This window comes from Pseudomicrostroma glucosiphilum, assembly GCF_003144135.1.
Source record: "Pseudomicrostroma glucosiphilum strain MCA 4718 unplaced genomic scaffold BCV69scaffold_6, whole genome shotgun sequence".
Lineage (NCBI taxonomy): Eukaryota > Fungi > Basidiomycota > Exobasidiomycetes > Microstromatales > Microstromataceae > Microstroma > Microstroma glucosiphilum.
In genome coordinates this window covers 627,710-646,475 of record NW_020289918.1, presented here as the reverse complement: position 1 = coordinate 646,475, position 18,766 = coordinate 627,710, and the positions used below count along the sequence as shown (strand labels likewise).

General features: G+C 55.4%; 7 protein-coding genes across 7 annotated transcripts; 4 read left to right on the top strand and 3 right to left on the bottom strand.

Moving 5' to 3' along the window:
• Nucleotides 1–15: 15 nt before the first annotated feature.
• Nucleotides 16–5,145, bottom strand: BCV69DRAFT_312388 (hypothetical protein). Its single transcript, XM_025494921.1, has 4 exons — nt 1,511–5,145; nt 1,167–1,426; nt 702–1,066; nt 16–615 (listed from the first exon to the last, which is right to left on the bottom strand). The coding sequence occupies exons 1-4, from the start codon at nt 5,015–5,017 to the stop codon at nt 176–178; spliced, it is 4,572 nt and encodes a 1,523-aa protein (XP_025348286.1). The 5' UTR covers nt 5,018–5,145; the 3' UTR covers nt 16–175.
• Nucleotides 5,146–5,278: 133 nt separating this feature from the next.
• On the top strand, nt 5,279–6,543 carry BCV69DRAFT_287367 (hypothetical protein; the record flags this gene model as incomplete). The annotated part of the gene is made up of 6 exons (XM_025493563.1): nt 5,279–5,431; nt 5,505–5,551; nt 5,648–5,661; nt 5,757–5,893; nt 5,975–6,213; nt 6,300–6,543. 6 exons carry the CDS (start codon nt 5,279–5,281, stop codon nt 6,541–6,543), a joined length of 834 nt encoding a protein of 277 aa, XP_025348285.1.
• On the bottom strand, nt 6,298–7,666 carry BCV69DRAFT_282622 (RNA-binding domain-containing protein). The gene is made up of 4 exons (XM_025492418.1): nt 7,336–7,666; nt 7,101–7,207; nt 6,931–7,018; nt 6,298–6,834 (listed from the first exon to the last, which is right to left on the bottom strand). The coding sequence occupies exons 1-4, from the start codon at nt 7,633–7,635 to the stop codon at nt 6,721–6,723; spliced, it is 609 nt and encodes a 202-aa protein (XP_025348284.1). The 5' UTR covers nt 7,636–7,666; the 3' UTR covers nt 6,298–6,720.
• A 156-nt stretch (nt 7,667–7,822) lies between these two features.
• On the top strand, nt 7,823–12,607 carry BCV69DRAFT_312383 (ras GEF). The gene has a single exon (XM_025494920.1). It carries the CDS (start codon nt 8,093–8,095, stop codon nt 12,419–12,421), a length of 4,329 nt encoding a protein of 1,442 aa, XP_025348283.1. The 5' UTR covers nt 7,823–8,092; the 3' UTR covers nt 12,422–12,607.
• An 859-nt stretch (nt 12,608–13,466) lies between these two features.
• BCV69DRAFT_248643 (Calcium/proton exchanger) lies at nt 13,467–14,848 on the top strand (the record flags this gene model as incomplete). The annotated part of the gene is made up of 2 exons (XM_025490304.1): nt 13,467–13,948; nt 14,059–14,848. Coding segments are annotated over 2 exons (1,272 nt in total), but the record flags the coding sequence as incomplete, so codon positions are not given.
• Nucleotides 14,849–15,297: 449 nt separating this feature from the next.
• On the top strand, nt 15,298–16,113 carry BCV69DRAFT_290229 (UPF0041-domain-containing protein; the record flags this gene model as incomplete). Its single annotated transcript, XM_025493705.1, has 3 exons — nt 15,298–15,382; nt 15,673–15,872; nt 15,984–16,113. 3 exons carry the CDS (start codon nt 15,298–15,300, stop codon nt 16,029–16,031), a joined length of 333 nt encoding a protein of 110 aa, XP_025348281.1. The 3' UTR covers nt 16,032–16,113.
• A 231-nt stretch (nt 16,114–16,344) lies between these two features.
• Nucleotides 16,345–17,731, bottom strand: BCV69DRAFT_287363 (DUF125-domain-containing protein; the record flags this gene model as incomplete). Its single annotated transcript, XM_025493562.1, has 5 exons — nt 16,345–16,725; nt 16,798–16,905; nt 17,005–17,078; nt 17,180–17,279; nt 17,390–17,731. The coding sequence occupies 5 exons, from the start codon at nt 17,729–17,731 to the stop codon at nt 16,345–16,347; spliced, it is 1,005 nt and encodes a 334-aa protein (XP_025348280.1).
• Between the last annotated feature and the right edge of the window lie 1,035 nt (nt 17,732–18,766).

Sequence of the window (18,766 nt, the reverse complement as noted above, 5' to 3'; positions counted from 1 at the left end):
TGCGGCTCAGCAGCCTAAAGCGCGCTGGCTCTCCTGGAGCCCGCAGAGGTGTGTTGATCGCTGTTGGTAGTCCGCCCAAGAGCTGGGCCGGCATGTTCTGCAAAGAAGCAAGTTAGAAGATCATCGACAGTGTGTACGTCTGAGGCGAGAGCAAAAGGTTCCTTCAGAGCTTCATTCACACAAGTCTCGCGCCATCTCTACACTTACAGTCACCCTTCTCCCTTGTGTTGCCGGATCCAGCGCCATGGCCCGCAATGAGAGCTCCCGAGTCTTTCTCCTGGCCCTCCTCTTCTTGGTCCATTAGGTACAAGCTTTGACCTCGGCCAGCTGCCAAGTGCAAAATTCTTGATTCGACACTTTCCCGGATAAAGTAGAGGAAGACATTAGTCTCTTTTGTTTGACCGATGCGCGACACTCTGCCCAGTGCCTGTCTTTCTGTCCCGGAGTTCACTAGGGGCTCCAGCAAGATGACGTTCTTGGTCGCCACAAGGTTCAAACCAGCAGAAGTTGTCTCCGAGTGCAGGAGTAAGATACTAGTGTCGCCTGTGGTGAAGCTTTGAACAGCGATGGCGGTGTTCTTCCCACTGCTGTCCGCATAAGCGAAGCGCAGGCCATCTAGCAATTGCATTGCAAGCCATGGTACAGAACATCAGCTCAGCGTAATTGCAGAAGCCCAACTCGGGATAGTCGGGTGGACTCACTTTGTCGCAAGGCATCGGCCACCAAATCAAGACCTCGTTTGAAGGCAGAGAAGATGATCGTTTTCTCCAAAGGCGACTCCTGATTGATGTAAAGCAGCTGCTTAGTAAGCATATCGAGTTTACTGCCATAGCGGCCAGATGGCTTACGTCCCTCTATTTCCAGACGAATACGGTTGTCGATCGTTCGAAAAGCGGCCGAATTCGCCCGTGCACCTTCTAGCGAATCCGCCAAAGGATGTGACTCAATGGAACGATCATTCTCCTCCTTTCGCGAGTAGACGATACGGTGATAATCCCTCGGACCCTGTACAGGAGCCCTGCAAGTCGGGCATGTATGACTGGAGCTGTACCAGGTATTGAAGCATCTAGAAAGGGAGCCACAAACCAGTTACACCAGGAATCAAGGCAAAGTCTGTGAGTAAAACCTCGGTACATCCGATACTATAGAACAGGTACGGCACTTACTTGGCACAGCAACTATGGCTGCATCGTTTGAACAACAAGCCAATTTCCATAGGATCGCGGCAGATAACGCAATCCTTCTCGATTCCCTCGTCGCCGATTTCCTCTAGATGACATAGGTAGCGAAGTCTACTTTCGTGGTTTTTTGTTGCGAGCGCTGCTGCATCCCTTTTCCGCTCCAGATCCTCGAGCTTAGACGCGAGCTCTGCCGAAGGAACAGCAGCATCGAGAAGAGCATCACTTAGAGCTTGAAGCTGCTTGAACTGCGCCGCATCCGCAAGGCGTATGAAGGGCGTCGAGGTCAGCAACACGGTTACAGAGAGCAGGTAGATTCCCACAAAACTCACATATTCCGCACGGCGGTTGAAAAGCTTGGCCATGGCATCCAGCTCCCTTCTCAGACCCTCGAGGAGTCGGCTCTGACGTCTCAAAATAGTGCGCAAAGCTAGCATACCGTCTTGAGCAAGACCGTCTTCCTTGAGGTAACCTCCTTCTTCGTTGCTGACCTCGCGCAAGCGGGCAATCAGATCTACGAGCGAACCGAAAGCATGAGATTGCGGGAGCGAGGACAAGGAGACTCCTCCCATCTCCTCGGCCAGACGCCGGTACTTTGCTAGCTGCGACCTTGCGTGCTCTGCAAGTGGATCCAGATCACACTCCTGCACCTCAGCCGCCAGACTCGGCGACTTCCCACGTAGAGCAGCCTGCCTTTTTTGTTGCTTGGCAAATCGGACAGACGACTCCAGGTCCTTCATGCTGTTGGGAAGATCCGTCGAACCATTCGCAATCTGTGAAGTCAGAATTGCTTGCCTCCGTGCCAGCAGAGGCCGATACATTTCCAACAAGATCTCTGCTTGATGCTGGCACTCAAGAGCTTCGGCGTACTGATCATCTTCAGCATTCTCATCGGAGACTTCCCGATTTACGGGCGTAAATAGCGCTTTCCGTGCTTCTCCCCTCCATTGTACTACCACTTGAGTATTCCGATTGAGCAATTGAATGCCAATTTGGACCAATTCAAATGTTGCTCTGGTCTTGGGTCCCCAAACATCGAAGAGTGCCGCGTCTTCCACCCTTTCGAGCTCGTCAGATATGATCGATACTTCTTGAGTAGTTTTGACTGCTTTGTCGACACCCTCCCGGGTCTCGGTGAGCAGTTCTGTTCGGTACTTCTCGGCTCTATCGTAAGCGTGATCCTCTCCTAGTTTCAGATACTCCCTCTGCTCTATGTCTTTGCTGAGCTCGCTCAACTGATACTGTACACTACCGAGCCAGTGCGAGGCCCGAGCAGCGTGTTCCGTGTAGGCTCGGAATCTCTGTTGAAGAGTCTGTACATGTGTGACTCTGGCAGCTTCCCTGACGCTCCTGTTCGGAGATTCGGAAGATTCTTCTTCCAGACAGGAGGCCTCTCGGCTTGTGAAACGATAGCCTGGGCCGACATGGCGCGCTACTCGAAGAGCATCCTTTGTCTGCTGTCGCAGCTCATCTAATTGACTCAGCAGATTCTCGAGTGATGCCTTGGCTATGTCGTGCCTGGATGCGAGGGTCTCATCTAACAGAAGTACTGTCATCCGGTCGATGCTCAGTGCAAAGAGTCTGCTTCGCTCTTTGTGAAGCTCTCCGGCAACCTGCTCCTGCATGAAATTCAACACCTCTTGCAATGTTCTGAGGTTACCGTGAGCCATGGCCCCGCTGCCCAACGCCCGCCCAGCTATTTGAGGGTGAGTGCAGGCCTGACGAAGCAGAAACAGTTGATTGCGCATTTCGTGAGAATCAAGTTGCCAATCTCCTCGCAGGGGTCCGCCACGAGCATCCAGTCCGAGTACGTGTAGAGCGTGAGCCCACAGACCTTCATAGTAGGCCAGTTCAACGGCGGTGAAATCGATAGGGACAGTGTACCGATGCTGTTTGGGAAGTGTCATCTCAGCCGAGACGTCGGCCTTCTTGTTGCGAACGGTCAGGATGCCAAGGGCCGTGAAGAGTGAGGGTGCCATACTGCATGGGATTGGTTGTCGGAGTAATGCTTGCGGAATCCGCAAACGAAGAAAGTGCATCAATGACACAATATCGCTGGGCTTCCGAAAGGGAGTTCCTGACACAGCGATGGACGAGACTCTGGGTACCATGCTTACCACTCTCCCCGCTTGGCTTGTATTGCTGACCATTTGTATCTCATCGCAGACGACTCGCCAGAATTCGAGCTGAATTAGCGGGCATCGTGGGCGCTCGTATTTGCGAGGATTTCGCCGTGAACGAAGCGGTTCCTTCAGTGCCACTCCAATCTCCTTTTGCAGCACAGCAAAGGAGACGACGACGACATCGAAGTTCTGGGCGAAGGTTTCCCATGACGAACCCAGAGGCACATCCTTGTAAGCCTTCACATGGCCTTGGAAGCAGTACACTTTCAGATCAGGCGCATGCTGGTGAATCTCGTCAATCCACTGTTGCCGCAAGAGCTCTGGAGCTACTATCAGAGTCGATTTGACGGGTCGTACATTCACGTCAGTGGCCTCGTCGGTGTACGAGTCGAGCTCTGAGCGAAATGCAGGGGCAGGATGGCTCAAAATCAGGGCGAGGATCTCGACGGTTTTGCCAAGTCCCATCTCTTCCGCTAGCAGAGCCCCCTTGGTGTTGCTTGTCAGAGTTGCTTTGCTGTCAGCAGCAAACTGCCCAGTACAGACGTTGAAGAAAAGATTGGGTCGAATCGGTTCCCACCAGATCCCTACTTCCGATGGCCCATTACGAGTCATGACTGTATCAGCGATGTCCGCGAGGATCCCCTTGACATATGTCCTACCTTCTCTACCGAGGAGAAACGCAGTAGAACGTTCTTGAAAGGGATAGAGTCTAGGTCTCAGCCCAGGACTCTGCGCTTCGCCGTTGGTGATGAACTTGGCGGGGGCAAGGTTCGAATAAATAGCACTTGCATCTATGCCCCTCCGTCTCTGCTCCTCCTCGACCATGCCCGAATGCGGGCTAGTGAAACGCATCAATTCTACTACATCGAGGATGTGAGCCATCGACAGAACGGGAAAATTGCTGAGCTTGCCCTCATCTGCCAGGGATACCTGAGGGCCGAGGGTCCCAGTCAAAGACAAGCTCAAGATCGTACCCCCAGATGCCACAGACGCCTTGGCTTCCATGTGAATGATTGCTTCGCGATCGAGGCGAAGTGCTGAAAAGAGCCATTGTCCATTGGGCGACCTCCAGCATTCGGATTCGGTTGGGAGGATCGGGCTCTTAGTGTCGATAATCGGCAACAGGCACAGAGGCTGCCATTGCGAGCCGTCATCATAGGACATAGAGACTGAGAGTTCCAACATCGACTCCGCAACGATTGAGCCTGATTTCAAAGGCTCGCATGAGACCTCGGATAATAGGACAGGACCCAGGTCGGTGTCCCAGAGGAGGTCATCCTCGCAATAGTCTGACATGTTCGGAAGGGGCTCAATCTGGAAGAGACATGACGTTGAGAAGACTTTGGAGCGAGGTGACCCAGAAGGAGGGCCGGGACGGCTGCAAGACGCCCCTCTCTCTTCGCTTGATTTGACCCTTCTCGTATGTGCATCTTCCCAGGGGGGTTCCAGCTTCCTCTTTCCAAGATAGACCAAGTCATCTTTGGTGTCCTCCTCTCCGATGGAGGGCCGGTGTCGACGATGAGGATGAGGCGGCAAGCCTATACTCTTCGCCCGGTCGCGAAAGAGGTCAAAGTCGAAGAAGATTTCAACGGGAGTTATCAAATGCTCTTTGGCCTGCGAAGGCGGTCTGGGAAGCAGGTCCTCCGAGGGGGCGGGATCGATCTGGAAGTAGGGTTGGCAGCGGGCATTGGGTGTGGCATGCAGATGACGCGACATGAGAAGTTGAGAGCCAAGCGACCCGGTGAAGCGCCTGGCAGGTGGCAGAGCCCAGGGATGGCACACGACACCTCAAGGCGAAAAGGAAGGTTCGGTGGGGGAGGAGTGGTAGCGGCCGGACGGTGGCCGGTAGCGTAGGCAGAGTGGCTTCGGAGCGAGTGGAGGAGCATGGCGGCGCCCTTTTCTCTCCGCTCTCCGCTCCCGCCGGGCCGCACGGCGAATTGCGTACGCAACGAGACCTCTGCATACTCCCCGCACAGAATGACACCACAGGACCTCGAAAAGTATCGACTCGTGATCCCCGACGATGCCCTGCCAAGGTCGATACGCCACGGCGATGAAGAGGCAAGTGGCGGCTTCTTCTACATCCCAGACTTCATCTCCTGCGACGAGGAGAGGTACTTGCTCGAAAAGGTGAGCAATCAGCAAAGCTCACACACGTCGTGGCAGCAGCAGCATGCTGACGGAATGAGGCCGCCCTTGTCAGATCGAGCAATGCCCGAAGCCCAAGTGGAAAGTACTGCAGAACAGGAGGTGAGCGGTCAGCATCATATTGGTCAAGCGCCTACAAAGTCGATTCTCAGCACGGTACCGCCTGCCCCCTGCTCGTTGCACTGGCGCGATTGACAGACTACAGAGCTGGGGTGAGTGAGGACACTGGCGGTCTCATGGAGCCCTACAACAAGGAACTCCAACACATCTGACTATTGGCCCCTGCGTATCGGCACCTTCTGTCTAGGTGGTCAAGTATCCTCAAGGAACGTCCTCATACCAGAGGCTATGCCTGACTGGCTGGTTCATTACCCCCCTCTCGTGCATAGGCTAGCCGCTACGGGATGCTTCGCCAAAAGCTTGCACCAGAGGCCCAATCACTGTGTGAGATACTACAACTGGCCATAGCAGTTTGATAGCACACTGCTTATCCCTCTCGCGATCCTTACTCCTCGACCTGTGCAGCTGATCAACGAATATCTGCCGGGACAAGGCATCATGCCACACCAGGATGGAGGCGCATACCACGCGACAGTGGCTACCATCAGCCTTGCCTCGCACACAGTGCTCGACATATATCGCTGGGCAGACGATGGTGAAGCAGTCGACTCACAACACACCACTCGAGCTCGGGAATGCGACCCAGCCTTCTCTATATTGCAGGAGCCACGCAGCCTCTTGCTTACTACTGGAGATGCATATAGGTGAGACAAAATCGCAATATGTGCTTCCCGAGAGCAGTCTACAGATTGCTGACAACCGACACCTCTCTGTGCGACCCCGTTGCAAGAATGTATCTTCACGGCATCGCGGAGAGGACGCGGGAGGAGACTTCACACCTTTCCCGCGTAGTCAACGGCAGCAGCGTGAGAGACAGAGCGATCAAGGCAAAAGTTCAGGCTGCGTGCGGACCCAATGCAGGAAGTGACCTTGATCAATACGACGTCCTGATCAGGGAGAAGAGGGTGTCGCTCACATTTCGAGATGTGGAGAAAGTGAGCAAGGGCCTCAATGCTCTGCTCGTCAAGCATTGAAGAATGATTCTGGAACATCTCTGGCGCAACACAGCGGCCAGGCGCTCTTGTTGACGGCCGAAACTGCTCTGAAATGACGCTGGCTCAAAGGTCGTGCCCGGAGAGATCGCTTGGGTTGAGCACCTCGGCCGTCCGCGGCAGCCCCAAAAATTGCCCTTCTCATTGGCGCGCATGCCGTTACCATGGCCTGCCCCGACCCCTACCCCTTCCTCTGGACCTGTATGGCCTGCCGCGCCCCCTACCTCTCCCTCTTGTGTTGAGACCTGGGACATTGGTTCGCTTAGCAGTAACCTATGGACATACACAAAGACCCAATGTGAGCGTCGTTGCAGCTTTTGCTTCCCTCGTCATGTTGCATCCCCTGAACAGCTGGGTTGGAGTACGTACCTTGATCAGTCGTCCTCGGAAGAGCGACTCGTTCAAGACCATTGCGTTGGTGACTAGCGATGGATCAGCGAATTCGACATATGCATATCTGAGAGTGGCCGAAACAGCGCCTGAGCGATGGGTCAGCTTCGGCCTTCCTGTCTCGTCTGGTGTATTCAGTGGCAACTGACCCTTTGGGATGTCCTGTGAACTTGTCGCAAAGTATCGTCACTCTATTAATATTTCCACAGCTCTGGAAATGCTGTTGTATCTCCTCTGGCGTGGCTCCGTAGTCTACCTGAGAGTCAATAGGAAGTCGTGCGAATCGCTGAACCTTCAGCTCTCTGATCCACTGTTAACCTCTCAAGGACTGAGCTCGGTCGCAGGTCCCAGACCATGTACCCCAGGATGGTGTTTTGCACTCACATTGCCAACGTAAATGGACCTGGCATCTACCTCCTCCTTCTCTTCTTCAGTGGGTCCGCTGGGCCTTGTGGAGCCCGTTGCATTTGCCATGTCCCTGTCCGCTTGATCTTGCATCTGCCTCAGCTTGGCCGCCTCTGCCTCCATCTCTGCCACTCGCGCCTTCATAGCTTCCAATTCGGCATCGTCATCTCCGTCGTCTTCTGCTGATATGGCGAGTGTTGCCGTCCCATTGTGAGCGTCGAAAGCGTCGTCGGCCTGATGAGATTGTATGGGAAGGTCGATCTCGTCGAGGTTGGCCATTGTGGCAGCGGCGAGGGCGACGAGGAAGGGGCAGAAGAGTGCGGAGGCGATGGGGGTAAGAGACTGAGCCGCCGTAGAAAGGTAGAGCGGAGGAAATCTGGGCGGTCAAGGCGCGGCGGCGCTTGGATTGATTGCCTGTCTGCCTGTGCGCCTGCGCTTCGACTCACCACGACGCGACCCCTGAGCTGCTCCTCCTCCATCTCCTCCTCCATCTCCTCCAGAGGTTCACTGGCCTGCCCAAGGCTGAGTGAGCCCCTCCTTACCTAGTACCTCTTCATGCTCTCATCCCACTATCGCCGCGGGCTCACTAGCTGATAGATGCATCTTCAGCAGCCCTCGCCCACCGGCGCTGTCCTCTGACGATACCTCACGCCCTCTGACGATTACCTTTAGCCTTTGCTCTTCCTCGCACTTCCACGACGGCAACCTCGCCGGCAACTTTCGTTCGACCCACACGATGCAGGACTCTAATGAAAATCTATCCACCGACACGGGCTCCTCCTTTGCGCCACCGCATGGCTGCCATGGTGCGCCCTTCGAGACCACTAGCTGGACTGCGATTCAGGCAGTAGCTCGGAAATACAATCTTTCTCTGCGGGCCCACGAGAACGTCCTCCGAGAGCTCATTGGCGTCGACCACGAGCAAAGCCAGCCAGGACCTGGGGTGAATGTTCTCGACTCGCTAGACCGATCCAGGTGGACCATTACCGCCAGACTCACAGCCCACGGGCGAGCCGTCTATTGCCTTGCGAAAGCCGAGGAGTTCAGCGAAGTCAAGGCGAAGCCAGCAAAGAGATTTCCCGTCATTGGGTCGAAAGCTTCGATGAGTCTGCTCAAGAACAGGGGTCTCTCAACAGGAGCTAACGCTACGTCGTCTTCGCCGTCTACGCCGTCTACTCAGGCTGCATTCAACAGCGCAGGTGCATTGAGCCAGGCGACTTCGCAAAGGGGACCCACAACGCCCAGCCCAAGAACTGACACGGCGACTGCACAAGCTTCTCTGTCGACCAGACTGTGCAATTCGTCCCGTACTGACTGCCTACGAGCCGGCGATGTTCTCGGAGCCATCTTGAGCCAGTCGCAAAGCTCGGATCAGTCGCGACGCCTCCCTCGCAATCCGCCTTCCGTACGGCTGGATTCCTTCCCCATTCTCGCGCCTTCGCTTGTTCGTCAGGGACATCCAGGGGTAGGCGCTTGTCAATCGACAAGAGCACTGGAAGTGTCATCCAATTCCAGCGAAGTCGGTAAGGGAGTGAATGCTGCTCACGAGAAGTCGCCCGCAACGTCCGACATTTCCTGGGACTTGGAGCGTGCTGGAAGCTCAGAAGGCGTACCATCTCCACCAGTAGGAGCAAAGCCGACCCAAGAGTATAGCGATCCAATCACCAGTGTGTCGGCGTCTGCTCCAACCATCACTGAGCTCATCGCTGTGCTCACATCTGCCATCGATAATCGCCTGATGACCAACTTCTTCCTTACCTTCCGAATCTTCATGACTACACGCCAACTCCTCGACCTGCTGATCGAGCGCTTTGCATGGGCAATGAACGCTTTGTCTTACGACTCAGCTCAACGCCGCGTGGTCCTTGTGAGGACCTACGCAATTTTCAAGTACTGGCTATTACACTTCTTCGAGCTAGACTACCTTTGCGATAGGACTCTACGGGAACGATTAACGAAATGGCTGAACGCGGTCAGTACTGGAGCGAGCGCTTCGGGAAGCACAGTGGAGATTCATGTCATCAAGAATCTCAAAAATGTGATTCGCGATCTTAAGGCACAGTATATGCAGACGGGCGTGAATGCGCTATTACAGGATGTGCAGAGCCGGTCAGCATCGAGTGGTTCACGTTGCAACGTCGTGCATGGGGAGCACGACACAGGCGCGTCGACAGCAGCTGCGGAGACGCTGTTTTCGCCGAGAGACGCGGCTGTTCGGGCCGACCGGACTAGCAACGATATTAGCAAATACCGATATCCTGCGGACCCCTGTGTGGATGGTGCTCCCCTTCTTCGTCGTTCCGGCTTCACGTCATCGGGTCATTCCCGCACCAGGGATCTGGCTCGGCCGGCGCCTCTGCCGATACTCACATATGACCCCTTGACTCGAGCCATCTCCAGCACAGTAGATGTGTTGGCTCGAATGAGGAGGACAATGGGCAACGCTAGCATGAAAGGGTATAGCACAACGGATGTGCTGCTCCAGTCAGGGTTCCGACGCTCTGATCTGCTCTTTGTGCGTGACGGCGTCAAAGACCTCTTTAGCTCTTTCGAGGAGAGCGGAAAGCATGGGGCTTGCAGAGACCAGGACTGTGCTCTTGAGCATTTGGGCGTCCACGACCCAATTTCCAATCTAGGCTTTGCTAACAGCATCTCCAGCAACATTCCAAATAGCGCACTGGACCTTGTCAGTGGCCGAAGCGACCCCTACTCGGAGTTCGGATGGTGTCAGCAAGGACTCAAGGCTGGTCTGTTGCCTAGGGCGGCAAGCGATCGAAGCTCGCGGGACGAATCAGGCTTTGGTCACTGCACCATCAATCAGAGAGCAAGAGCGTGCTCGCTTGACGGCGCTGGTGCTGATCGGTTCCGGTTGAGAGCGACGAACAAAGAATTCCGTTACAGCTCTTCGGATCCTTCGGTATGCTCGGTCTCACAATGCGGGTCCCAACCACGGTTCTCTCATTCGAGCTGCGCAGAGCGACAAAGCGCTGTGAAAATAGTGCATCCTGTCATCAGCAGCCTGACAAATGCTGCACACAGAGCTGCTGACCCTCAACTTGACACACAAAAGGGACGGACCCCGACAGCGTTGGGAGCCTGCACAAGCTCCTCCTCTTTTCCTGAGTTCCTCTCACAATTATCGTCTGGAAATCTGCTGAACTCTAGTGCTGCGTCTACCGAGCGCTCGAATATTGTCCAGATTGATGATATTGACCTGTCCAGCGACGAAGATGACGTGGCAGTGATGAAGGCACTCAGACGTCTCCCCGGAGCTAGAGACCTGCGCATGGCAAACAGGCGTGCGCACTCAGGCAGCACTTCCACCTCGTCCGTCACCTTGTCTGTCCAGGGCGAGACACATACAAGGATTCGGTCAGCACGTTCCGCGACATTCTCCCTTGGCGCGTCTCGCGGTTGTTCCAAAGGCTCTTGTCGGGATAGTGATGTCTCTGCTTCCGCACAAGTGGAGATGATGGACCCTGACGATGCATTAGCAGGCTATGAGCTCGTCAAAGGGTTTCGCGTTGAGGATTTTGCAAGCGACGAAGACGATGGACCAGGGGACGTCGAGGAAGCCCTGCGACGCCTGGAGGGCTTTATAGATGAAGGCAAAAGACTGGCACGTGTACAGCGAGTGGAAGCTCTGTGGGCAAACAGTCAAAGTCGTCAAGCCGCCCTAGGAGCGAAAGGGTCCACTGCAGAGGCTGAAGTGGAGCAAGCGGATACGTTGGGGATAGGCAATTGCCTGCTTACTGGAGACCAAGGCCCACGACACAACACTGTGTCACAGCTCGTTGCAGAAGCGGCGTCAGGCATTGCGCAGTCATCCTCAGCTGAACAGTCCTTTCTTGGATTGCAGCCGGCTAGAATGGCGGCATGCGGTCGCGACAGGCACTCGGTGAAGGCCGATACAGCAAGTCAAGCTCCATCGCTTGCCTCTGGGCCAGTTCCGAGAGTGTTGTTCGAAGATGCGAAAGAGGAGGACAAGACCGGAGACAAAGTGTCGCCTACTGGAACACCTTCACTACGTTCATTGCCTCCTGTTCACCGCTGCTTCTTGCTGGACTACAAATCCGAGGCAATCGCCAAGCATTTTACGCTCATCGAAAGGGAACTGTTTTGCGCTATTGGATGGACTGAATTGGTGAGCGATCGATGGCGAGAACGGAACTATCCGCACGAGGTCGTCGACTGGGAGATCTACTACAAGGCACAGTGTCAAGCTCGTCAAAATGCCGAGGCTGCCGGAGAGCTCCCTCCTCGGATTGATGTGGAGACTGTTGTGGCTCGCTTCAATTTGACTTGCAATTGGGTCGCGAGTCAGGTAGTACTTACCCGACGTGTGGAAGAACGCGTGGCGGTGATCTCCAAGTTCATTCGCGTGGCCTTCAAATGCTATCAGCAATGCAACTTCGTCACATTGGTGGAGATCTGCCTCGGTCTCCAATCTCCTTGGGTCGAGCGTCTTCATAAGACCTGGGCGAGGATTGGCTCTTGGGAGATGCGAGTGTTCAGAGATCTCAAGGCTTTGGCCAGTCCTCGACATGATTTTCACCATCTGCGAGCAGCGATGCATGGAATGATCATCGACGAAAATCTAGAAGAATTGATCACGTCCAGTGGTCCTCCCCCAGCACTTCGAGGTGCCACTTTCTTGGGTGGCCGCGAGCCACAAATAGCGGCGACGACTCGATGCGTTCCTTTCTTTGGCCTCTTTGTATCGGATCTGGCGAAGTGGCACCGTCTGCCCTCGTTCATTCGCCCGACAGGGCCTCGGGAATCCGGACATGCCTTGCCTCGGGCCGAGGGTGTCGAATGCGACCTGCAGGCGACCCATCAGGAGCGTGCAGACCTGGTCTCGCCGCCTTCGGATGTCCCTTCGCAGTGGAGCTTGAATATGCGCAAGATCGAGCAGTTGGGGTCTACAGTAAAGACGATCCTAGCCTTCCAACAGAAAGCGGCTGCATACACCTTTGAAGCGGAAGCGACGCTGTACAACAAGTGTCTTCGTCTGCGTTGCCTCGCTGGTTCCCAAATGACACAGCTTTCTCCGTCGGACGAGTGAGGCTAGCCAATGGCTCTTGATGCTGATGGAAGGGAGCCTCCTTGTCATTGAAACGCTTGTCGCATGCTGGAGCGGTTGTCAAGGAGTAGCACACCTTTGAATCACCCCATTTGTATACCCTTGTGCTTTGATCTGTCCATTTACCCGCTGTGTTGCAATGCCCAGCAGCTGTTAGAGATGTGCTCTTTGCGTACGAGTGTATGTATGGCTGACCGTGTGCGAAGGGCCTTGCTGCTCTGGGAGCTGAATCTAGACTACGTCACTGCTGCCAGGCGCCCTGTGGCGTCGGGGTGCAGGCTGATGCACTCCGCCTGCCTCCGCGGCATCACCGCCCTCTGCAGTGCCTCCCTGTACCGAGCTTCGAAGGGTCCGTCGCCCCTAGCCTTCCGTCTCCAACACTGGCATCAGCTCTTCTTGTGTACAACACAGAGCAAGAGTAGCAACCCTCTCCTACCCTCCCCATCTTCGCGTTCACGATGCCCCAAGCAGCACCCGCACTCTCGAAGTCTCACAGAGGTAGCACTCTGGCTGCTGACAATGGCGATCAAATCGAAACATTGCCACCCAACGCTGATCTAGAGCGAGGGACCGCATCTCCCGAAGTGACTTGGAAATCCGCTTCTCGCTCTGCGGTAGCCTCAGGATCGGCTCAGGCAGCTTCCACTGTGAGCTTAGACTGCAATGGTGCATCCAATGACGGCGCTCCCGCGAGCAGTGGCGCGCCGCTGGACGAGACGCCAGTCGCTCAAGGCAGTGCAACACGCAGGAGGGTCGGTACAAGAGACACACAGAATGAAAAGAATGCTTCCAGTCAGGGATTTGGGCTGTCAGGATATGGTGCGCCGCCTCGCAGAATGACGATGAGGAGCGAGCAGGGAGCCAAGTGAGTCTGATGTCTCGCAAGCACCCGATAACGGAGCTTTGAGACGAAAAGAGGCGACGAGCGTCTCCTCTCGTCGATCCGCTTCTGTCGCCTTTCGACTTTCCTGACCTATCGTTGCTTCTGTTTACCCCGCTCAACCCTTGCTCTGTGGCTACTTCTCTGCCACTTGCTGCTGTGTTGACTCCACATGCATTGTCCCACAGATCGTTCACAGACTTACTCAGGCCGGAACATCGGCTTCAACCGGCGCCAAACACCTTGCAGTCGCTCAAGAATGTCTTCTTCGCTTCGCCATTCAATGTTCTTCTCGTGTGCATCCCCATATCCTGGGCTCTCTACTTTGCTTTGGATCGCGGCGATGCAACAAATGCGCAGAGTTGCCAGGAACATCTCGGGAACAATCTAGCTGTCTTCATCACTGCATTCTTGGCCATCATACCCTTGGCTCAGCTCCTTTCCTTTGGAACGGAAGAGATCGCCCTCCGCGTTGGCCAGACATTAGGTGGACTCATCAATGCGACCCTCGGCAATGCAGTGGAACTAATTGTAGCTATCATTGCGCTGTTCCACTGTGAGCTCACCATTGTGCAAACTTCGTTGATTGGCTCCGTACTGAGCAACGTCTTACTGGTGCTCGGAACTTGGTGAGTAAAGGCGGGAAGAAGTCTGCGCCTCGAGTCCGGGCGAGCGTAGAGAGGGCAGGCGGTCCACGTTAATTTACAAGCTGACCCTTCTATTCCTTTGCGGCTGATAGCTTCCTTGTTGGGGGCCTTCGTTATTCGGAACAAGAATTCAAGCAAACGGCCGCCCAGCTCAACTCCAGCCTACTCGCAATGGCAGTCATTGCCGTCCTGATACCTGCTGGATTTCATGCCACACTTGGGGAATCGATCCAGGATCCTCAGGAACGCATTGACCTCCTCAAAGTGTCTCGAGGCGTGAGCATCATCCTCTTAGTCATCTATGGTGGCTACCTCTTCTTTTCCCTCTCTTCTCACAAGCAGCTCTATGACGACGATGAAGAGAGCACCGAGGAGCCCTCTCTCAACGTCGGTGTAGCAATCGGTCTTCTCTGCGTCTCTACCGCTCTCGTCGGCGTCACATCGGAATGGCTTGTAGACAGCATCAATGGTGTGACTTGCACAGGCGCCCTTTCAGAAACCTGGGTGGGCTTGATCCTCTTGCCCATTGTTTCGAATGCGGCTGAACACTGGTCCGCGGTGTCTGGAGCTTCCAAGAACAAGATGGACTTGGCAATGGGCATTGCCGTTGGCTCGTCGATTCAAATTTCCACCTTTGTCATTCCACTGCTGGTCGTCATCTCCTGGATAGCAGGGAAGCCTTTGAGTCTCCTCTTTGACCCCTTCATTGCCATACTCCTTTTCCTGGCGGTGTTGATCGTCAACTACGCCATCTCGGACGGCAAGTCAAACTACATGGAGGGCTGGCTTTTGATCATGGTCTACCTGATCATCGCTCTCGTGACGTGGTTCGTGGAGCCCTCGAGCGCTTCGGAGCTGTTTCCTGACTCTGTTTGTACCTGATGTGGCATGGGCGGCAAGCTCGGGGGACAAGATGGGCCACAAGATGAAGTATGTGAGCCCTCCAAAGAAAGGAGTCGGCTTCGATGGCTATGCTAGGCTGATCTCTAGGTTCGGTGGTAGGCCGCTTGATGTGACTGTGTAGTGTCTTGACCCTGTGGCGAGCGCTTGGGATGCTAGTATCCTCCCTCTGTGAATGACTTGTCTATACATTTGGTTCCTCCAGCTGCGATGTCCCGACTGGGTGAAAGTGAGCTCGTGTACGCATGTGTTGGGTGAGTCGCCTGTGTCCGCGCGCTCCCCTGTCTACTTCCGATGTCTCGCGTAGACTCGACCAGCCTGTCTGTCCCATCCGCCCCACCCACCCCCGCTTCCCCAGCAAGTGCTCTTCAAGGGTCCGCCTCTACACCTCGTCGCCGCTGGTGCCATCCTCCAGCATCGAAGTGTCCGCCATGGCTTCCTCTTTTTCAGCATGGCTGCGCTCACCAGCAGCTCGCCAATACTTCTTCTCGACTCACTTTTGGGGTCCCGTTGCCAGTAAGTATTTCACTGCCCTTGTCTGGCAGGCACATCTGCCCAGACAGGAGCCGAGCCGCCAGAAGCTGGAAGACTTCTTTCCATTGCAGGCCGCGACGGATGGGCTGGGTCATGTCTGTGTATCAGGTAGAGTCTACCAAGGCCTGTGCAGAGCTTCGGTCCAAGGCGCAAGGGCGTAGGGACTGTGCTCTCCTGAAGACGCACTGGCAGACACTGTTGCCTTCTCCTTGTTCGGTCGTTGACATCGTCTCACTTCCATCGTCCTCGTCTTCCATCTGCCTCTGTCGCAGATTGGGGTCTACCCTTGGCAGCAATTGCTGATCTGAAAAAGGACGAGGAGGTCATCTCAGGAACCATGACCACGGCGCTGGCTTGCTACTCTACTGTCTTTTCCTGGTTCGCTTGGAGGGTCACGCCAAGGAACTACCTCTTGATGGCTTGCCATATGACGAATGCCTCTGCACAACTTGTGCAAGGCGGAAGGTTCGTGGTGAGTATGCCGACCGGGGGACCGGCCCGCGACGAGGAAGCAACGCGGAGAAGGGACGTTCGATCGGTGTGCTGATCCCGCTGCTTCTGCTGTGGCATTCTACATGGCCAGAACTATCACTACATGGGGGGCAAAGACAAGCGCATCGAGACAAAGTGAGGGTAAGCGCAGCTGCTCACGGCGAGTGCTTACAAGTAGAAGCAACCCTTGCCGCGTGTATGTCCTCCAATGTCCCGAGTTGAGCACAGCGATGCGTCGGCAATGTTCAGCATATCCTCTTCTCATGGTGCCAAATGCTCTCCTCTTGCATTGACCGTTGGTATTGACTGCGCCCGATATACCGTCGTAAAAGGCGATGGCGTATAAACAAAGAAGGAATCACTGTCGCTTTGGGTCAAGTGTCTCGAGCGCCATGCGCTACGCAAGCACAGGTTCTGCTGGCTCGTCCGACATGGCCAGTCCCATTCGACCTTCACAAATGTGATTCCTTTGCACCTTCCAAGCTTCGCACAATCAACCAACTAGCTCCAGCAGCTAGGCCGCCCACAGCCAATGTACTGACGGCGCCGTAGCCGTACCCCTTGAGTCCCTCCTCGCCTCCTGTGAACTTGGTCTTCAAGACGCCAAAAATCATCAGCACCAGCCCTGTCACTGCGATCGACGTGAACAGTGCCGTCCTTGTCGTGTCCAGAAGGATGTAAGGAAAGAGAGGCAACAGGCCACCCAGGAAGTAAGAAAGGCCTATGGTGACGGCAGACTGCCACGCTCTTGACGTCGATACGGGCTCGAGACCTTCGCCGAGACGAAGGATGAAGGGGGTGAGGCCCTTCTCCTCAGCTTCCTCGTCGGGGTACTGTCTGCCCCCTTGATGCGTAGCGGGCAATGGAAGAGGCACTTCGTCAGATCGTCGCACGTCTGCGCCCACCAGACGCAGTTTGGATGCGACGAGTGCTGCTACATCGGTCGGTATGCCGTAAGGGCTCAGAATGTCATTGATCTCATCTGTCACCGCGCTGGAGCAGGAGCGGGCCATCTGAGCGATGTGTGGAAGACAGAGGGTCAGGTCAGCGATGCTGGAGCAGAGCATCATGCGAGCTTAGGTATGCTGGCTCTCCCCATGCAAGGAACTCACCCTTTCGCGAGTCTGACGTTTGGTCCATTCATAGTGTTGCAGCTCGGCCTGGGCAGAGAGGAAGCCACCGACGCCTGTGGCGGCGCGGAAAAGTGGATAAGGCAGCGGGGATGAGGCAGCAACTTAGGAGTGAGCACAATCACCATGAAGCATCGCGTTCTTTCCAGCTACTGACCCATGGAAATGGCACCACTGACCAGCTCTGCCAGGCCAGCAATGACGACGAGCCTAGTAGACCCTACCCCAGAGAGGCCGGCGGTGAGCGCAAAGGGCACCTGGGCCAGTCGAGACGAGAACCTTTTCGTCAGTCAAGACTGTGCTCTGACCTTGACCTTGTCGTGCAGGCGGATGTGACCGTCGTGTGCGGCCCCGTCTTTGCACTCACCGTGAGACCATCGCTCAAGCCAATGATCACATCTCTGACCAAGTCCGGATTGATTAGGCGTCTCTGATCGCTGGCCTTGAGCTCGCGGCAGCAGACTCCTCCTCGGAAGACATTATTGCCCTCACACCGTCCGGGAGCTGTGAGTGGCAGGCGGTCCGTCGAAGATGGCATGGGCTCCGTCGACGACACTGAGCCGTACGTCTGGTCGTTGCTGTCTCTTGCAGGTATGGTAGACCAGAGTGGGCTAGATTCACTAGCCTTTTGAGCTGCTGGCTTGTGGGGAAGAATGGCCGAGGGGGCACTGCCACAGGCTTGAGAGCATGCACAATCTTCGCAGGTCATGACGCTTGGGACGAGGGGATACTGGTCTTGCTGAGAAGAGGCAAATCCTATACAGAGGGCGGAAGCAGGGACAGCTCCGTCAAGCAAGAGAGGCTTGCCCGCATTCCCCTTTCCGTGAGGGGCGTGATTTCAAATCCATTCTGACTCGTCAGGCAGGTCAGTCTATTTATAGCTCAAGCTTCCACACGTCCGACAGGAGAGGAAGGCAGACCGCAGAGGTCAAAGGAGAATTCTGGAACAGGGAACAGAGCCCAAGCAAATGATCTTCAGGACGAGCGATACAGAGGCAGATCGCACCCACAACTTGCCACAGTCTCGGTTGCTGGCGCTGCGGGTCGCCTCGAGCGACAGTGGCCACTGCTTCGGGCCCGCCGTGGTTCTGGACAAGAGTAGCGTCAGCGGTCATGAGCGTTTTCCTCTGCTACGACGTGGGGGTCCACGTTGCTCGTTGTTTCGCTGTCTGCAGTGCCTCGTCTGGCTCGTCTATCGTGAATTTGCCATTGTCTCGGCTGCCGGGTGGCTGTCCTGCTTGTCGCTTCGGCTAATGTCTCCATATGGTGGCTTCCATCGACCGCAATTATTTGATCCTCCTCCGGCGCGACATGGGGCGCATGGAAGATAGCGCTTAGTCTAGCACTTGTTCGGCCACTTCAGCTTCTCAATGCGGGCAACAGGGAGCGCAGAAGACCCAGGGCATGCATTATAGTAGAACCCCGCCAGCTTTCGTGCCGGTTCGCGGTTCGGGTGCAGGAAGCAAAGCCAGCAGGGGCAGCGCGTGCGTGCCTTTGTTCTAGCGATCGCTGCCCATAATGACGACCGACAGCCTCGAGGGCGTCAAAAGGGTGTCAGTGGACGCTCGTCTTCACAGGTGTTTCTCGCTGCATATCCAAAGTACCAGTTTGTTTCGGCGTTCGCGGTGATGTGCTTGGAGTCGAACACCATCGATACGGTGAGCGCCACTTTGCAATGCCTATTCTTTCTATCACAGTCTTTCCAGCGCGATCGGGGTAGCTGAAACACGTCTGTGGCCCGGTG